The sequence below is a fragment of the Lontra canadensis genome, unplaced genomic scaffold (assembly GCF_010015895.1).
Source record: "Lontra canadensis isolate GAN:19392208 unplaced genomic scaffold, GSC_riverotter_1.0 scaffold146, whole genome shotgun sequence".
Taxonomy (NCBI): domain Eukaryota; kingdom Metazoa; phylum Chordata; class Mammalia; order Carnivora; family Mustelidae; genus Lontra; species Lontra canadensis.
Window position 1 is genome coordinate 2,957,152 of NW_022631140.1, and position 16,740 is coordinate 2,973,891.

The 16,740-nt window shown below is 51.4% G+C and overlaps 1 protein-coding gene across 4 annotated transcripts in view; it reads right to left on the reverse strand.

Annotated features, from left to right (window-relative positions):
- The window catches only part of POLR3E (RNA polymerase III subunit E), a 38,156-nt gene that overhangs the window by 15,393 nt on the left and 6,023 nt on the right, over positions 1 to 16,740 (reverse strand). Inside the window, exons 1-8 of one of the 4 annotated variants that reach the window (XM_032843957.1) lie at positions 11,975 to 11,993; positions 9,357 to 9,430; positions 7,791 to 7,841; positions 5,478 to 5,555; positions 4,607 to 4,722; positions 4,235 to 4,317; positions 660 to 767; positions 293 to 342 (exon numbers count right to left, since the gene is read on the reverse strand). In XM_032843957.1, coding sequence (XP_032699848.1) covers positions 293 to 342; positions 660 to 767; positions 4,235 to 4,317; positions 4,607 to 4,722; positions 5,478 to 5,555; positions 7,791 to 7,841; positions 9,357 to 9,392 — 522 coding nt within the window. In that variant the 5' untranslated portion in view covers positions 9,393 to 9,430; positions 11,975 to 11,993. Of the gene's footprint in view, positions 1 to 292; positions 343 to 659; positions 768 to 4,234; positions 4,318 to 4,606; positions 4,723 to 5,477; positions 5,556 to 7,790; positions 7,842 to 9,356; positions 9,451 to 11,974; positions 11,994 to 16,740 lie in introns of those variants that run through there. The other 3 variants (XM_032843959.1, XM_032843956.1, XM_032843958.1) reach the window with 3 other exon arrangements.

Here is a 16,740-nt window from a genome sequence, read left to right on the forward strand (position 1 = left end):
TCCAGCCACACCCCAGGGTCCCTGCTCTACAGAAGCCCCGGGCAGCTATCCTGTATTTAGCTGGGCCAAGTCGGGGGTGGGGGGTGGAGGGGGTGGAGACAGGTTAGCCCTCCAGGCTGCCCAGCAGGAAGGCTCGAAGGAAGGGCCCGTTTTGGTACCTGTTTCACCCCCAGAGCCCCGGTTCTGCACAGCCCCTCCCACCCCATGCAGCCTCCAGGCAGCTGAGCTAGCACGCCGGCTCCGCTGCCCCCCCAGGCGGCACCCCCTCTCCTCGCGGCCAGAGTTCACTCACCGTGATCTGCTTCACGTCTTCTTCCGCCTCATCCTGCGAAGAGTCTCCTGCTGCAAGAGAAAGCGGACGCTGCTTGCGGCCTCTGGAGTTACCCCCAGTTCCCCAGGCTTCAGGCAGGGGTGTCTGGGAGTTCTAGACGAGGGCAGCGGACAAGTCAGCGCTGTTTAGCTGGTAGCAACTGTGCCCACCAGGCGCCACTGCGCAATGCAGGAAGACGTCTGTCGTCCAGCGATGCGGGGATCCTGCGGCCGGTGGGAAGAGCCGGGACGCTGCGAAGCGTCCTGGACTCCGCCCCGCTGCAGTTTTTCCCACAGCCAACCCATCCCAAGATGCAGCCAGAATGAAGGGCCAGGGGTCCAGGGCTCACCCTCATTGGCCGCCTCCCTCTCCCGGTGCTTTGCGTCTGCCTTATCCAGGTAGGAGAAGCTTGGCCGCAGCTGCAGGATGCCATGGAGAGGCGTCAGGTGCAGCTCACCTGGCAGAGGAAGAAGGTCTTGGACTTGACTCTGGGAGCTGGGGCCAAACCACCCAGCTTGGCTCACAGCAATCACAAAGGGCCCCCCGCTCCCCCAAAGGCCTCTGCCCACCTGCCCCCTCTGCTCTAGCCCCCAGTCCCAGGGCCTTGGGACCACCAGGCCTGCGGCCCTTCCCCACCCCACCTGGCCCACTAAGCACACAGTTGTAGCAGAGCACGAACCCAGACTCTTCTGCCCTAAGACAGTTCATTTTTGTTTTTTTGGTTTTTGTTTTTTTAAGATTTTATTTATTTGACAAAGAGATCACAAGTAGGCAGAGAGGTAGGTAGAGAGAGAAGGGGAAGCAGGCTCCCCCCAAGCAGAGAGCCTGATGCAGGGCTCAATCCCAGGACCCTGAGATCACCACCCGAGCAGAAGGCAGAGGCCCAAACCACTGAGCCACCCAGGCGCCCCTCCAAGCCAGTTCTTTAAGCCGCCCTACACTCCCTCCCCCATAAGCATCAAAGGCCCTTATGACCCTGGTCACCACCCCTTCCCCCCAGTGGCTTGCTCTGGCACACGGCAACTTTTCCACTCTGAACACGGCCTGCTCTTCCCCACCAGGCCACTCAAGGACACCCTCAATGCCCACCGCCCACTCCCCACATCCACGCCCACTCATCCTCCAGCTTGGCTTGTCAAAACCCCAACCAAACCACTCGGAAGTCTGCTAGCGCAAATACGGCTCCCCCCGGCCTGGCCAGCTAGGAGATTATCTACACGGTCCCGGACGCAGTCAGGACTTTTTCTTGTGAATGAGACCCGTGCACTGGCAGGCAGTGCAAAGACCATCAATTTCTCTCAAGTCAATGTGGGCTTGAAAGAGAAGAAATGACACACTAAGGCTCTGGTAAGGGGCTCTCTGGACTCCAGAGGGAGCGGAATGCTCGCAGTCAGGACTACAGAAGCAAATGGTCCTACAAATACCATATGATTTCACTCATAAGTGGAATTTAAGAAACAAAAGAACAGGGGGGAAAAGAAGCACGCACGCGCGCACACACACACACCAGATTTGGGGCTCCTGGCTGGCTCAGTTGGAAGAGCACGAGATTCTCGATCTCTAGGTCAGGACTTTGAGCCCAAGCTGGGTGGGCATGGAGCCTACTTAAAAAACAAAACAAACACACAAAACACAGAACCCACAGACTCGTCACTCAGCAAACACACTGATGGCAACCACAGGGAAGTTGGTGGGGGGAATGGGGGAATGAGGTGAAGGGGATTCAGGGTACACTAGTGGTGAGGACAAGAGTCAGGTACAGAATCACTGAACCACCCTACCGTACACCTGACACTAACAGAACACAGTTCGTTAATAATACTGGAATTTACAAAATTAAAAAGGAATCATCTTTCCACCCTACATACAAGAATAATTTTCAGAAATGTTAAAAATTTTGGTATAAAATACTACAAATACCAGAAAAAACTTTAGGGGCGCCTGGATAGCTCAGTCGGTTAAGCGTCTGCCTCAGGCCCAGGTCATGATCCCAGGGTCCTGGAATCGAGCCCCGCATCTGGCTCCCTGCTCAGCGGGGAGTCTGCTTCTCTCTCTGCCCCTCCCCCTGCTTGTGCACACTCGCTCTCTGTCAAATAAAAAATTTTTTTAATTTTTTTCTAAGGAGAACCTTTGTATGAATGTAGGATGGGAAGAAAAAATCCTAAAAAAACAACACAAGAGACTCAGAAAAAAAGGACAGGACAGGTATGTCTGGCTAGATGGCACAAGTTCTGGAGATGGACGGAGGTGACGACTGCACAGCAACGCAGATACCCTCGGTATTACTGAACTGCACACCAAAAAATGGTTACAATGGGGGTGCCTGGGTGGTGCAGTCAGTCAGGCGTCCGACCAGTTTCGGTTTAGGTCATATCTCAGGGTCGTGAGATCAAGCCCCGTGCTGGGCCCCGCACTCAGCATGGAGTCAGTTTATGATTCTCTTCTTCCTCAGCCTACTCCCCGCCCCCTACCCCCTGCCCCTGGAAGCACGTTTTCTCTAAATCTTTCCAAAAAATGGTTAAAATGTGAATTTCATGTTATGTACACTTTACCATAATAAAAATTAATAAAAAGAAACCAACAGCCCAGGTGCAAGGCTTGAGACATGGGTTCAAAAAAGGCGGCTATAGTTATCGGATGCTACTTTGAGTCCATTCTAGTTGTTTCCTTAGCGTTCAAATTAGTTTTACTTACTGCTTTATGAATTCTAAATACTTACTTTTTAATGGCTCTATTGAGATAGAATTCACATGCCATACAAAACTCACCATTTAAAGCACACTGGTCAGTGAATTTTACTGTATTCCTGGAGTTGTACATCCAGCACTACAATCAATTTAAGAACATTTTCAGAGGAACCTGGGTGGCTTAGTCCGTTCAGCGTCCAACTCTCGATTTCAGCTAAGGTCATCATCGCAGAGGCATGAGATTGTGAAGTCTGCTTGGGATCCTCTCTCTACCTCTGTCCCTCCCCCACTCCCCGTGAAGAACATTTTCATCTCCCCAGAAAGAAACCCCAAACCATGCTCAGTCACTCCCCATTCCACACTGCTCTCAGCCACAGGCAACTACTACCTGCTTTCTGTCTCCACATCCGCCTCTCCGGGACATCTCCTGACCTGGACGGCTATGACACGCGGCCTTCCGCGAGCGGCTGCTCTCACTGGGCATCACGTTCCCAGGCTCATGCACACCAGGGGACGGTCAGCACCTCACTTCTGACGTAGCCAAACGCCATTCAACAGCACGGCCTAGTGCACCTCGCCATCCAGGTGTCCGCTCGCAGACTTAAGGACTGTTCCTACCTTGTCACTACTATGAATAAAGCTACTACGAACATCTGCGTACAAGTTTTGTGTGGGTGGACGTTTCGCTTCTCTTGGGTAGAGGCTAAGAGTAAAATTGCTCATGAGGAAGTATCTTGTATTTTTTTTCTTTTTTGAGAGGGACGGAGAGACAGCGTGAGTGAGTAAGGGGAGGGGCAGAGGGAGAGAGAGAATCCCAAGCAGACGCCCTGCTGAGCGTGGAGCCTGATGCGGGGCTCCATTCTAGCACCCTGAGATCATGATCTGAGCCAAAATCAAGAGTCGGAGGCTCCACCAGAAGCCCCGCAAGTACCTTGTGTTTAAAACAAAATTCTCGAACCAGTCTCAAAAGTCATGCTGTATGTCTGTGTCCCAGGAGGACAGTGACCTTGGAAGCACTTCCTCTATCAGGTCAGGCAGCATCAAAAGCCAGAAGTCCTTAGAGGAGGCCTATTCCAGCCCTCTGACAGTGTCATTTCTATAATCTGCCTGGCCCCTATGGGCATCCAGCATTCGGGGAGCAGCAGGCTGGGTTCCCCCCACCCCAGCCCCCATCCCACTTCCCTCCCAGAAAGCGGCCTCCCAGAGCCACGGCAGCCCGGCTGCCCAGCGCAGGTACCTTGCCTGTAGAGTGCGGCAGCGTATCGGGCTGTGTTACTGGTGCTCTGGGAGGAGCAGAACGTCTGCTTGTCCATCAGCTTCCTGGGAGCACAGGGAGAACAGACTTCAGGGGAAGGAAGCTCCAGGCCCAGGGCATGGCAGGCACAGCCTCCTCCACCCCGGACACCTCCTGAATTCAACATCCAGGGACAGAGATCAAGGCCCCAAGTCAGCATGTGTGAGCCTCAGGAGGGAGGCTGGGGAAGAGAAAACCCAAGGCCTGGTTTGTGGCCCAAGGACAGTGTGGGTCAAGCCCCCACTCCCATTACAGGGCCTCTCGGGAGGAAAAACATTTGCCAAAAAGCCAGGAGGCTAGGCCCAAGGGACTCACGAGGAGTAAGTGCTGCTCTCATCTGCACAGGCGCCGTCCACATTGAGTGCAATCTGCTCCCCTTTGCTGCGGCAATAGTTGGGGTTCAGGGTGTCGATGGCCATCTCAAGCTCTACCTGCAGGCATCAAGCACCCCCGCCAGCTATGAGGAACTCAAGGACACACCCAACCTGGCCACAGCCATGTCCTGGCCCCAGTCCCTGCCAATCCCAGCCCTGCCCAGGAGCAGGCCGGGCACGCATCCCTCCCTAAGGGACCCCAGGGTTGAGTCTGCATCAAAGGTCACAAAGCCTAATTCCAACAGAAAGGCCTCAGTGCTTTTTACTTGGGGAGGGGGGGTTGCGGTCACAGAGTTCTCTTTGTCCTCCCCATTCTACCCTCCAAAATCTAAATTAGGTACCAACATTTAAAATTCAAGAGATTTTTCTCATAAAAATTCTCATTTCCAACTTCTCTTGAAAAGTCAGTGCAGGTGGCAATGGGGGGCTGGCGCTGCAGCCACCCTGGACAAGACACGTGTCCAGAGCTCCCAGCCCGTCACCCCATCCCTTCGAGGCACTTTGAGCTTATCAGAGCTGCTACATGGCAGCCCCTGCCTTACCCCTGTGAACATGAGCCCCCCATTCCCAATCTCTAACTCATACCAAGCCGTATTCTCCCCTGGCCTCTCTGGAGCTGCCTACCCGCTTTCTTTCTGGGAACTTTCCTTCCTCAGCTTTCCACGCTTAAGTGACTGGTTCTCCTCCCAACCCTCCAAATGCTCTTTCTCTGGGCTTCTAGTCCCCAAAGGGCCTGTCTCCCCCCCTCACTTGCATCAGCCCCCACCTGTGTCACCCTCCCCTCCTCCACCTCCGTCAGAGGGCAGCCCCACCTTCTGCTGCTTGGGCTTGATCTTGGCTGAAAGGTGTGGAATGTCATCGTAGGTCATCGACGCTGGACGCACAGGATACTGGGGAGGGGAAAGGAGCTGTCAGTCCACCCTGCCCAGGCCGGCCCAGCCCAGAGCTGGGCTCCCAGGCTCTAGCCAAGGATCAACACCAAGGAGAGACCTCTTGGTCTCCACCCGTGTCCCCTTCATATCGGCTCAATCCAGCTTCCTTCCAAAAGGCAATTTTCGAAGGCCTCTGACCTCCAAAGAACAGCCCTGAGCATCAGGAACCCAAACAGGCCCCTCTCTGGTAAACCACAGAGAGCTGCCAGGCAGGCAGGAGTGATTAGGCAGGGGACATCCCGCCAGGGGCGAGGGACATGAGACCACCGGCAGCACAGACGGAAGACCTGAGCAGTGCTGTGCTGCAGGTGGAGGACGGGGCTATGAAAACGTTAGCCCATTCTCTCTCTGCCACCCTGTACACTTATCCGTAACAAAAAGCTGCCACTGACCCACTCAGCCCCATCTGGGCCCCAATGTCACCATGCCAGAAGCCGTTTTTATGTCACACTTATAAAATATACTGCTCTGAAGTCACTTGTTCGTTCTGAACATGCTGAGGAAATCTTCCCACAACCGTCCTCACAGAGGCACCTTCCCTTTCTCTGGCACCGGACGGACACTAGTGGACGGATGAGTCACGGTGTGGACCCGCCCTCGAGAAGCTGTGCCCAGCGGTGCCCGTACCCCAACACACTCTGGAAGGAGCCTGCTGGAGGCGTGGCAGCGCATACAGTGAACCCTCTGTGTGGGGGCCCTTTGGCTCTGCTACGTTCCAGCCCAAGGCAAAGGTGACTTCTTTTGCTTGCTCAGACAGCAACTCCTCCTTGCTTCCTGGGCCAAGCTTACGGCAGCGGTAGGAGGAACAGTCTAGAGCCCCACTGGTCTGGCCTGAGCCCTTGCAGCTCTGCTACCTCCTGATCTCAGGCTGGGATGAGGGGTGGTAAAGGGCAAGGTCCTGGAATCAGGCCTGGGTTCTGGTCCCAACTCTGCCTCTTGCAATGTATGGACCTGGGCCAGCTCCTCACCACCGCCAGCGTGAGCGTCCTCACCTCACCAGGCTGCTGGGGGCAGGTAATGAGGCAAAGAGCGGACACTGCCACAGGGTCTGGCCCATCGCGAACACACATGGGATCACCGTCACCACCGCCAGCTCCCCGCCACTTGCAGGCAGTCAAGGATTCCAGTTCGGAAGGCCTGAAGGACAGGCTCCCAGCCCCAGAGCCTGCAAAGGGAGACCCTGGGGCAGGGGCAGGGGCAGCCGGGCCTCTCTTCCCAGCTCACATTTTGAGCACCCCCATTGCTGTCCCGTCCTGGGCGGCGTGTGCAGCGGCTGGCCCCCTGTGCCTCACCTTCTCATACGCAACATGGAGCCAAAACACTTCAAACCATAACCTTCTTGTCGGAAATGCAAACAGTCTGCCTGTTCCTTTAAACAAGAAACAACGTTTCCTTTGGATCTAGCAATTCCACTCCTAGGGACATGCCCAAAAGAAACACCACCACATGTCCACACAGAAACTTGTGTGAGATGCTCACCGCAGCGCTGTTCGCGTAACAGCCCCAGACAGAACCGACCCAGCCGGCCACCAGTGTGCGGGTAAACTCATGGTCCACAAAAAGGAGTGCGGTACCGACACGTGCTAGAACACGAGTGAGCCTTGAGACCATGCCACTAAGTAAGAGAAGCCACCTATGCCACAATTCCGTGTACATGAAACGTCCAGGACAGGCCCGTCACAGCGTGAGAGGAAGGTTAACAGCTGCCTCGGGACGCAGGCAGGAATGAGGGACGCGGGACAAAACTGTCCTAAAACAGACTAGAGCTGAGCTCTGGGCTGGGCTGTGCTCTGAGCACGCTGCACGGATTCATCCAAGCTGCGCAGTGACACCTGAGCGTGGGTAGTGTACCTGCCACCATTTTGCAAATGAGCAAACAGACACAGAGAGCTTAAGGACCTTGCCCGGGACTCACAGCTAAGTCACGATGGCACTGGGCCTCAACGCGCCTGCCGCTCCCCAGAGCCTGAATCACGACACTGTTCTGCCTCACGGCGGCCTTGGTTTCCCCATCTTTGGTATCAGAGACTACTGACCTGCCGGCCCACAGAAGCCAAAAGAACACCCCCCACCCCCGCCACCCATTCCACACTCTGGTGCCCAGAACCCTAAGCGAGGCTGAGGTTTCCCGGTACCCCCCACTCCCCACCCCCACGCCTAGGAGGCCCCTTCACCCTCTGGTCTCACCATTACCTGAAACAGATAGAGCTTCTCTGCCAGACTTTTGGCCAAGTACACATCGATCTGGGAAAAAGGGAAGAAGATTTAAACAGGAGACAGGTGCGTGGCCTGAGCGGCCCTGCCCCTGCTTCCTGGATGTTAAGGCTCATGGCTCCTAGAGGCAGTGTGGGGGAGGAGGCTCAGCCACCACTAGAAACAGAGGAAACTGAGGCTCCAGCCTCCCTCTCTACAGCTAGAGTTCCTGGCCCCCTGCTAGGTCCGCTGCCACCCAATAAAAATGGGCTTTCCGCCGGGGCTGCTCAGATCACGATGCATCCTAGAGCCAGAGCAAATGCTTTTCTGATGAGGCCGGGGCAGAGGAGAGCTTACGCACTTGCTGCACTTCCTCCCCGTGCCCTCTACCACCTCCCCTGGACTGACCTGTCACCCACCTCAAGGTGGTCTGTAAGCCCATCTGAGAATGATCCGGTCCAACTCTTTCTTCTCGGTACTAACCACCCCTGCCCCACCGTGCAGCAGTGTGCCTCCCTGCTTCCTGGCTCTTCGTGTGAACCATGTTCTCTCCCACCACCAGGCCTTAAGGAGGAGTGAAGGGCATCAGCGCAGGCGAAGCCTGTGTGAAGGGCATTCTAGGTGGAGGGAGCAGCATGTGCAAAGGCCCAGAGGCTCTAGGATGTGTCTGGATCTGGGCTGACTCTGGAACCTACCTCCCCACCATCTGCATCTTGGGTCTCCTTCTTTGTCAGATCCTAAGTTTCCCGAGGGCGGGACACTGCCTTGCTCACGGTTGTCATAGCCCCCAGCACACAGTGGATCCAGTGAACAACTGCTGAATGACTTCTGGGCAGGCCCAGGAAGAAGGGGGAGTTGTTGAACCCATTCATTCATTCAACAAATCATCACTGGGTATCTAGTGAGTGGCAGGCACTGAACTTGGCTTTGTGGACACAGTGGTCAAAGAACAAAATCCCTCCCTCATGAAGCTTACATTCTAGGGGAAGGAGATTATGTCTAGGGGATGGGGAGTGCTGTGACCAAGCACAGGGTGTAGCCAAGGGAGGGCTCGGGGGGGCCAGGGAGGGTGTTCATGAGGCGGGTTGGGGGGCAGGGGTGGTGTCAGGGAATCCTCTTTTTTTTTTTTTAAGATTTTGTTTATTTATTTGACAGACAGAGATCACAAGTAGGTAGAGAGGCAGGCATAGAGAGAGGGGGGGAAGCAGGCTACCCGCTAAGGAGAGAGCCCGATGTGGGGCTCGATCCCAGGACCCCGAGATCATGACCTGAGTCGAAGGCAGAGGCTCAACCCACTGAGCCACCCAGGCACCCCCCAGGGAATCCTCTTTGACAAGGAAATGCTGGATCAGAGAATGAGAGGAAGCAAAGGGCTCAGCTAGGCAGTAATCTGGAGGAAGAGGGTTCCAGGCAGAGGGAACAGCCTGCGTTAAGGGTCCCTAGGATGCCAGCTGATGCCCGGCCAGCGCAAGGACGGATGGAAGAGCCTCAGCCCCGCTTCCTGCAGCGCTGGACCCGGGCACTGCTCCCTGGTAGCCCCGGCAGAGCGCGGGGAACAGCAGTTACCTCCTGTACGACTGGGTCATCCTCTTCATTGGCCATACTAGGGGGGAGCCAGCCGCACGATCCTCGGACTCAATCTGCAAGGGAGAGTAAGAGGCCTGAAACGTCAGTCAGCCATCCCGCCAACACCCCTGGGTGTCTCTGCTGCCACAGGCCTGCTCTGAGAGGGAGGAGCCTGAGACAAACAGAAACTGACCTTCTTTCTACAGCCTTCCTGGAATCAACAAGAGACAGCCCATTCTATCCCCCAGTGGCCAGAACCAAACAAGAAGGTGAAACCACCAAGGCAGCACCTGTCGGCTATACCCACGGGAAAGAATAAATGACCACCTTTAAGGTTTTTTTTGACCACTCACAGAAAAGAGGTCACTGTCAGGCAGGGGGATGGAGGCTGGCTGGCCCACAGCTGGGAAGCAAGCACTCGAGCACTAAGCGGGGGCCACGGGGAACCAGTAAGGAGAGTCTGGCGTCCAGCAGGAAGAGGAGGCAGTCCCAAGACTTTCCAGGGGGCTCGGTCTCTGGTATTTGACTTTCAAGCAGACTTCAAGCCCAACCCCCACGAGAGGATTCTGTTTGGTGTGTGTGACACAAAATGACCTTCTTCACAGACTTTAATGTATTCAACACACCAACCCTGCAAGGTGGCCCAACTGTCCCCAGTTTCTAAGGGGGTACTAGAACTCGGGGATGCCGTGCACATGCTAGCCAGAGCCACACAGCACGCAAACGATGCACTAGGCTTCAAAGCGAGGCCAGCCAGGCTATCTGACTTCAGGTAACAGCCAGCAGTTGGGGAGCTCCAAGGGATGGGAAGAGCCTTCTGCTGGGAAGGAGGAGGGGGCATCTGGGCTGGACCCTGAAGGAGAGAAGGATTTGAATAAGCCATGACACCAGACGGTAGGAGGGATCCCAGGGGACTGGCAACACATCAAGCACCTGGAGGGGAGAAGGCTGCATGTCTCCCCAGCAGAGGGGAAGTCATTCCGAGGGGCTGACTCCTCACAGTCCCAAAGGGAGGGGCTGGTTACGCGGATACCTTCAGAAGCCCAGCAGCCCAGGGCCCTAGTTCTGGGTTAGAACACCATTTTTGTTTTATCTACTTAACATCTGAGTTATTCAATATTTAAAAGGGTGCAATACTTCACCATAGGTGGGATTCGAGGTCATCTAAGCCCTCCGCCTGAGCTGTAGGACCTGAAATCCTTTCATGCATTCCAGATCCACATTCCCAACTCCGAATGCTCAGCCCCAATGCCAGCCTCATCCCCGAGCCTCCGCTCCCCTCACCACACGCTAGCAACGCCTGTCAGGCCCACCCTGAAGGTAGGTCTGGGGTCCGGCCACCCCACTGCAGCCTCCCCAGTCCAGCCAGCTCCGCTGCCTGCCTACAGGGGTGCCTGACAGCAACGCCCTAAATGATCTCCCTGCCCCACTTGCAACCTTACGATCTTCACCCAACCCCGCAGCCAGCACCAGTGATCGCTCTGAAAACCCCATCAGAGCTCGCCAAGCCTCTGCCTTCAAGGGCCTCCCGTCCCACTCAGGACAGACGCTGGAGTCTTTATGGCCTACCCACTGCTGCCACCGCCCCTTCACCTCTCAGACCTCATCCCCCACGGGCCCCCTTCCTTTCTCTCCCCCCACCTTGGGCCTTGGTCACCACTCTACCCCCAGAGCCTCACGGCTCCTTCCCTCACCTCTTCCAGGTTTTTGTTAACACCTCACCTCATCACTAAGACCTACCCTGTCTAACCTACCCAAAATTGCAACACCTTCCTACAATTCCCTTCCCTGCTCTGGTTTTCCCCAAAGCACGGATCACCACAGGACAGTTAACGCCTCCGTTATTATTTTGTCCCCAGCCCCACTGCCACTAAACTGTAAGTCACACGGAGACAGAGATTCTGCTCTGTTTTGTCCCTTGCTATTCCCCTGAGCCCGCAGCAGGCACTCCGCACATACCTGCTGTCTGAAGAAATGAACCACAGAAAGGCTATTTAACAGGGAGCTACCAAAGACTTTTTTTTTTTTTTAAGATTTTATTTATTTATCTGACAGACAGAGATCACAAGTAGGCAGAGAGGCAGGCAGAGAGAGAGGGAAGCAGGCTCCCTGCTGAGCAGAGAGCCCGATGCGGGCCTTGATCCCAGGACCCTGAGATCATGACCTGAGCGGAAGGCAGAGGCTTTAACCCACTGAGTCACCCAGGCACCCCTACCAAAGACTTTTGAGTGGAGGAAGATGTAGAGGGAGCAAGAAGGCAAACCAAGGGAAGCCAGCTGCCCCAGCAGTTAGAGCTTGAAGACAGGAGGAGAATCAGAAGCCCTAAACTGACAGTCCAAGGTGTGTGTTCCTGCCAGAAAGAGGGGGAGGGATGGCAGAGCCCCAGGCCTTTCCCCATCCGCACTGGCTGCCAAGGGTCACAGGTGCACAGGGAGCCCAGCCCCTCTGCAGGCTGGGGAACTTCCACGTGAGTCAGGGAACAGGTCATATGTACAAAGAGATGTGGCCTGGGAGGTTCCCCAGACGCAATAATTCCTGGGAAACTGGCTTTCTCAGCTGTTACTGGGCTCTGCTGACCCCTCCCCCAGCCACTGAGGAACTCGGGGAGGAAGAGGTACCTGGAGTTGTGGCTCCTCCTCCACAGTGCATGTGACTAGGGTAATGCCGGGCTCTCACTTCCCCTCATCCTACCGACCAACATCATCCAACTCAGTGGCTTTCCAAGTTTTCAGCCTAAGACCTATAGCAAGAAATCCACTGCACGGAGGAGGAGCAAGATGGCGGAGGAGTAAGAGACCGAAAGATCATCAGGTCCCAGGAGTTCAGCTAGATAGTTAACAAACCATTCTGAACACCTACAAACTCAATAAGAGATAGAAGAGAAGAACAGCAATTGTAGGAAAAGAAAATCAACCACTTTCCAGAAGGTACGACGTGCGGAAAAGTGAATCCGAAGTGATGAGATGATAGACCGCGGGGGGAGGGGCTGGCTCCTGGCAAGCGGTGGAGCAGCGCAGCACAAAATCAGAACTTTTAGAAGTCTGCTGCGCTGAGGGATGTCACTCCAGAGGCTAAGCAGGGGGTGGAGCCCTCACGGGGACAGTGTGGTTTCAGGACCCACGGGGTCACAGAACAACCAAGGGTGTCTGACTTTGGCAGAGCTGCCAAGTATAGGAGAGGGGAAGCCAGATGCAGAGATGGAGCCAAGGAGTGAGCTCTCAGCTCAGGGTTACCTTAAACCATGACCCAAGGCATAGTTGGGCCACTGCTCTTCAAGCAGGGACCCCACAAATGGCAGATCCAGGGAGACTCCCTTCTTCCTCCTCTGGGAGGAGTGATGCAGAAGCGTGCAGCAGGAATCTGCTGGATTTGGAGACTCCAAACAGGGCTGGGCGCCAGAGATAGAAACGCTCGGTCACAGGCCAAGTGAGCATGGAGCATGGTGGGAGATCAGGGAAAGGGGAGTGACTGACCCCTTTTCTCTGAGGGCGCACTGAGGAGTGGGGCCCAGAGTTCTAGGCAACTCCGGGCAGAGACTGGGAGGCCGCCATTTTCATTCCCTACCTCCAAAGCTCTACAGAAAGCGTTCAGGGAACAAATGCTCCTGAGAGCGAACACGAGCAGATTACATAGCCTGGCTCCTGGCAAAGGTGGTACAACTCCGCCTTGGGCAAAGACATTGGAGAATCACTGCAACAGGGCCCTCCCCCAGAAGATCAGCAAGAACATCCAGCCAAGGGGCACCTTGGGTGGCTCAGTGGGTTAAGCCTCTGCCTTTGGCTCAGGTTATGATCTCAGGGTCCTTGGATAGAGCCCTACATTGGGCTCTATGCTCAGCGGGGAGCCTGCTTCCCCTGCCCCACCTGCCTCTCTGCCTACTTGTGACTCTCTGTCAAATAAATAAAATCTTAAAAAAAAAAAAAAAAAAATCCATCAAGACCAAGATCAATGAGAACTGCAAAACTCCAGCGCTACGGGAAAGCAACACATAGAATTCATGGCTTTTTCCCCATGATCCTTTAGTCTTTCAAAGTTCAATTAAAAAAAAAATTTTTTTCTTATTCTATTTTTAAAAATCTTTCCACTTTCCTATTTTAACATATCTTAAACTATTTTATCTTATAAATACCTTTTAAAAATATTTTTAAATTCTCATTATTATAGTCATATTTTATACCGTAATTGTATTTAACCTTTTTTTAAGATTTTATTTATTTATTTGACACAGAAATCACAAGTAGGCAGAGAGGCAGGCAGAGAGAGAGGGGAAGCAGGCTCCCAGCTGAGCAGAGAGCCTGATGTGGGGCTCGATCTCATGACCCTGGGATCATGACCCAAGCTGAAGGCAGAGGCTTTAACCCACTGAGCCACCCAGGTGCCCCTTTAACCTTATTTTTAATATACATATAAATATAAAAGGTGTTTTTTTTTTTTCTTTAAATTTTGGGATACAATTTCTTCTAATAGATCAAAATATACCCTAAATCTAGCACATGGCTTTGTTCTAGTCTCCAGCCTGATCACACTGTTTCCTTTTCTTTTCTCTTTTTTCAACCAACATCTTACCTTATCAATTCCTTTTTTAGAATCTTTTTAAATTTTCATCTTTACAGTCATATTCCATCCCTTCATCATGTTTACCCTTATTTTTGTGTGTGTGTATACACACACATATATATATATATGTATATATATACACACACACATATATATATATATGAACATATACAGGTTTTTCTCTAAAATTTTGGGAGGTAGTTTCTTCTAACAGACCAAAATACATCCAAAATCAAGCATGTGGCTTTGTTCTATTCACCAGTCTAATTATATATATATAATTATAGTTTTTTTTTTTTTTCTTTTTTACCCCCTCCCTTCTCCCCCCAGTCTTGGGTCTCTTCTGATTTGGTTAGTGTATATTTTTCTGGGGTCGTTGCTTACCTTTTAGTATTTTGTTCTCTCATTCATCTATTCTTACCTGGATAAAATGACAAGGCAGAAAAACTCACCACAAAAGAAAGAATAAGAGGCAGTACCAACAGCTAGGGACCTAATCAATACGGACATTAGTAATACGTCAGAACTAGAGTTTAGAATGACGATTATCAAGGTGCTAGCTGGGCTCAAAAAAGGCACAGAAGATATTAGAGAATCCCTTTCTGAAGAAATAAAATCCCTTTGTGGAGAAAGAAAAGAACTGAAATCTAACTGAGTTGAAATTTTAAAAAGCTATTAATGAGGTGCAATAAAAAATGGAGCCTCTTACTGCTAAGATAAATGAGGCAGAAGAGAGAATTAGTGATATAGAAGACCAAATGATGGAGAACAAAGAAGCTGAGCAAAAGAGAGACAAACAACTAATGGACCACGAGGGGAGAATTCAAAAGATAAGTGATACCATAAGACGAAACAGTATTAGAATAATCGGGATCCCAGAAGAAGAAGAAAGGGAGAGGGGGGCAGAAGGTATACTGGAGCAAATTATAGCAGAGAATTTCCCTAATCTGCCAAAGGAAAAAAGCATCAAAATCCAGGAAGCACAGAGAAAGCCCCCTCAAAATCAATAAAAATAGGTCCACAATCTGTCATCAAATAGTAAAACTTACAAGTCTCAGTGACAAAGAGAAAATCCTGAAAGCAGCTCAGGACAAAAGGACTGTAACATACAATGGTAGAAATATTAGACTGACAGCAGACTTATCCACTGAGACCTGGTAGGCCAGAAAGGACTGGCATGATATATTCAGAGCACTAAACTAGAAACCTATGCAGCCAAGAATACTATATCCAGCTAGGCTGTCACTGAAAATAGGAGAGAGAAAAAGCATCCAGGACAAACAAAAACTAAAAGAATTTGCAAACACCAAACTAGCCCTACTGGAAATACTGAAAGGGGTCCTCTAAGCAAAGAGAGAGCCTAAAAGTAACAGACCAGAAAGGAACAGAGATGATATACAGTAACAATCATCTTACAGGCAATACAATGGCACTAAATTCATATCTTTCAATAGTTACCCTGAATGTAAAAGGGCTAAATGCCCCAACCAAAAGACACAAGGTATCAGAATGGAAAAAAACAAACAAACAAAACAAAACAAAAACCAACAACAACAACCAGAGCCATCAATATGCTGTCTACAAGAAACTCATTTTAGACCCAAAGACACCTGCAGATTTAAAGTGAGGGGGTGGAAAACAATTTACCATGCTAATGGACATCAAAAGAAAGCTGGGGTGGCAATCCTTATATTAGATAAATTAGATTTTAAGCCAAAAACTATAGTAAGAGATGAGGAAGGACACTATATCATACTTAAAGGGTCCGCCCAACAAAAAGATCTAACCATTTTAAATATCTATGTCCCTAACATGGGAGCAGCCAATTATATAAACCAATTAATAACAAAATCAAAGAAACACATCAACAGTAATACAATAATACTAGCGGATTTTAACATCCCCCTTACTGAAATGGACAGATCATCTAGCAAAAGATCAACAAGGAAATAAAGGCTTTAAATGACACACTGGACCAGATGGACATCACAGATATATTTAGAACATTCCATACCAAAACAGAATACACATTCTTCTCTAATGTACATGGAACATTCTCCAGAATAGATTACATCCTGGGTCACAAATCAGATCTCAACCGGTACCAAAAGACTGGGATCATTCCCTGCATATTTTCAGACCACAACGCTCTGAAGCTAGAACTCAATCACAAGAGGAAATTTGGAAAGAACTTAATACATGCAGGCTGAAGAGCATTCTGCTAAGGAATGAATGGTCCACCAGGATATTGAAAATTTTAAAAATTCATGGAAACAAATGAAAATGAAAACACAACTGTTCAAAATCTTTGGGACCCAGTAAAGGCAGTCCTGAGAGGAAAGTATATACCAATACAATCCTTTTTCAAGAAACAAGAAAGGTCTTAAGTAAACAACCTAACCCCAAACCTAAAGGAGTTAGAGAAAGAATAGCAATGAAAGCCTAAACCAAGCAGGAGAAGAGAAATAATAAAGATCAGAGCAGAAAGCAATGAAATAAAAACCAAAAGAACAGTAGAAAAGATCAAGGAAACTAGGAGCTGGTTCTCTGAAAGGATTAATAAGATTGATAAACCCCTGGCCAGACTTACCAAAAAGAAAAGAGAAGGGACACCTGGGTGGCTCAGTGGGTTAAAGCCTCTGCCTTCGGCTCAGGTCATGATCCCAGGGTCCTGGGATCAAGCCCCACATCAGGCTCTCTGCTCGGCAGGGAGCCTGCTTCCCTTCCTCTCTCTGCCTGCCCCTCTGCCTCCTTGTGATCTCTCTCTCTCTCTGTGTCAAATAAATAAATAAAATCTTAAAAAAAAAAAAAAAGAAAGAAAGAAAGA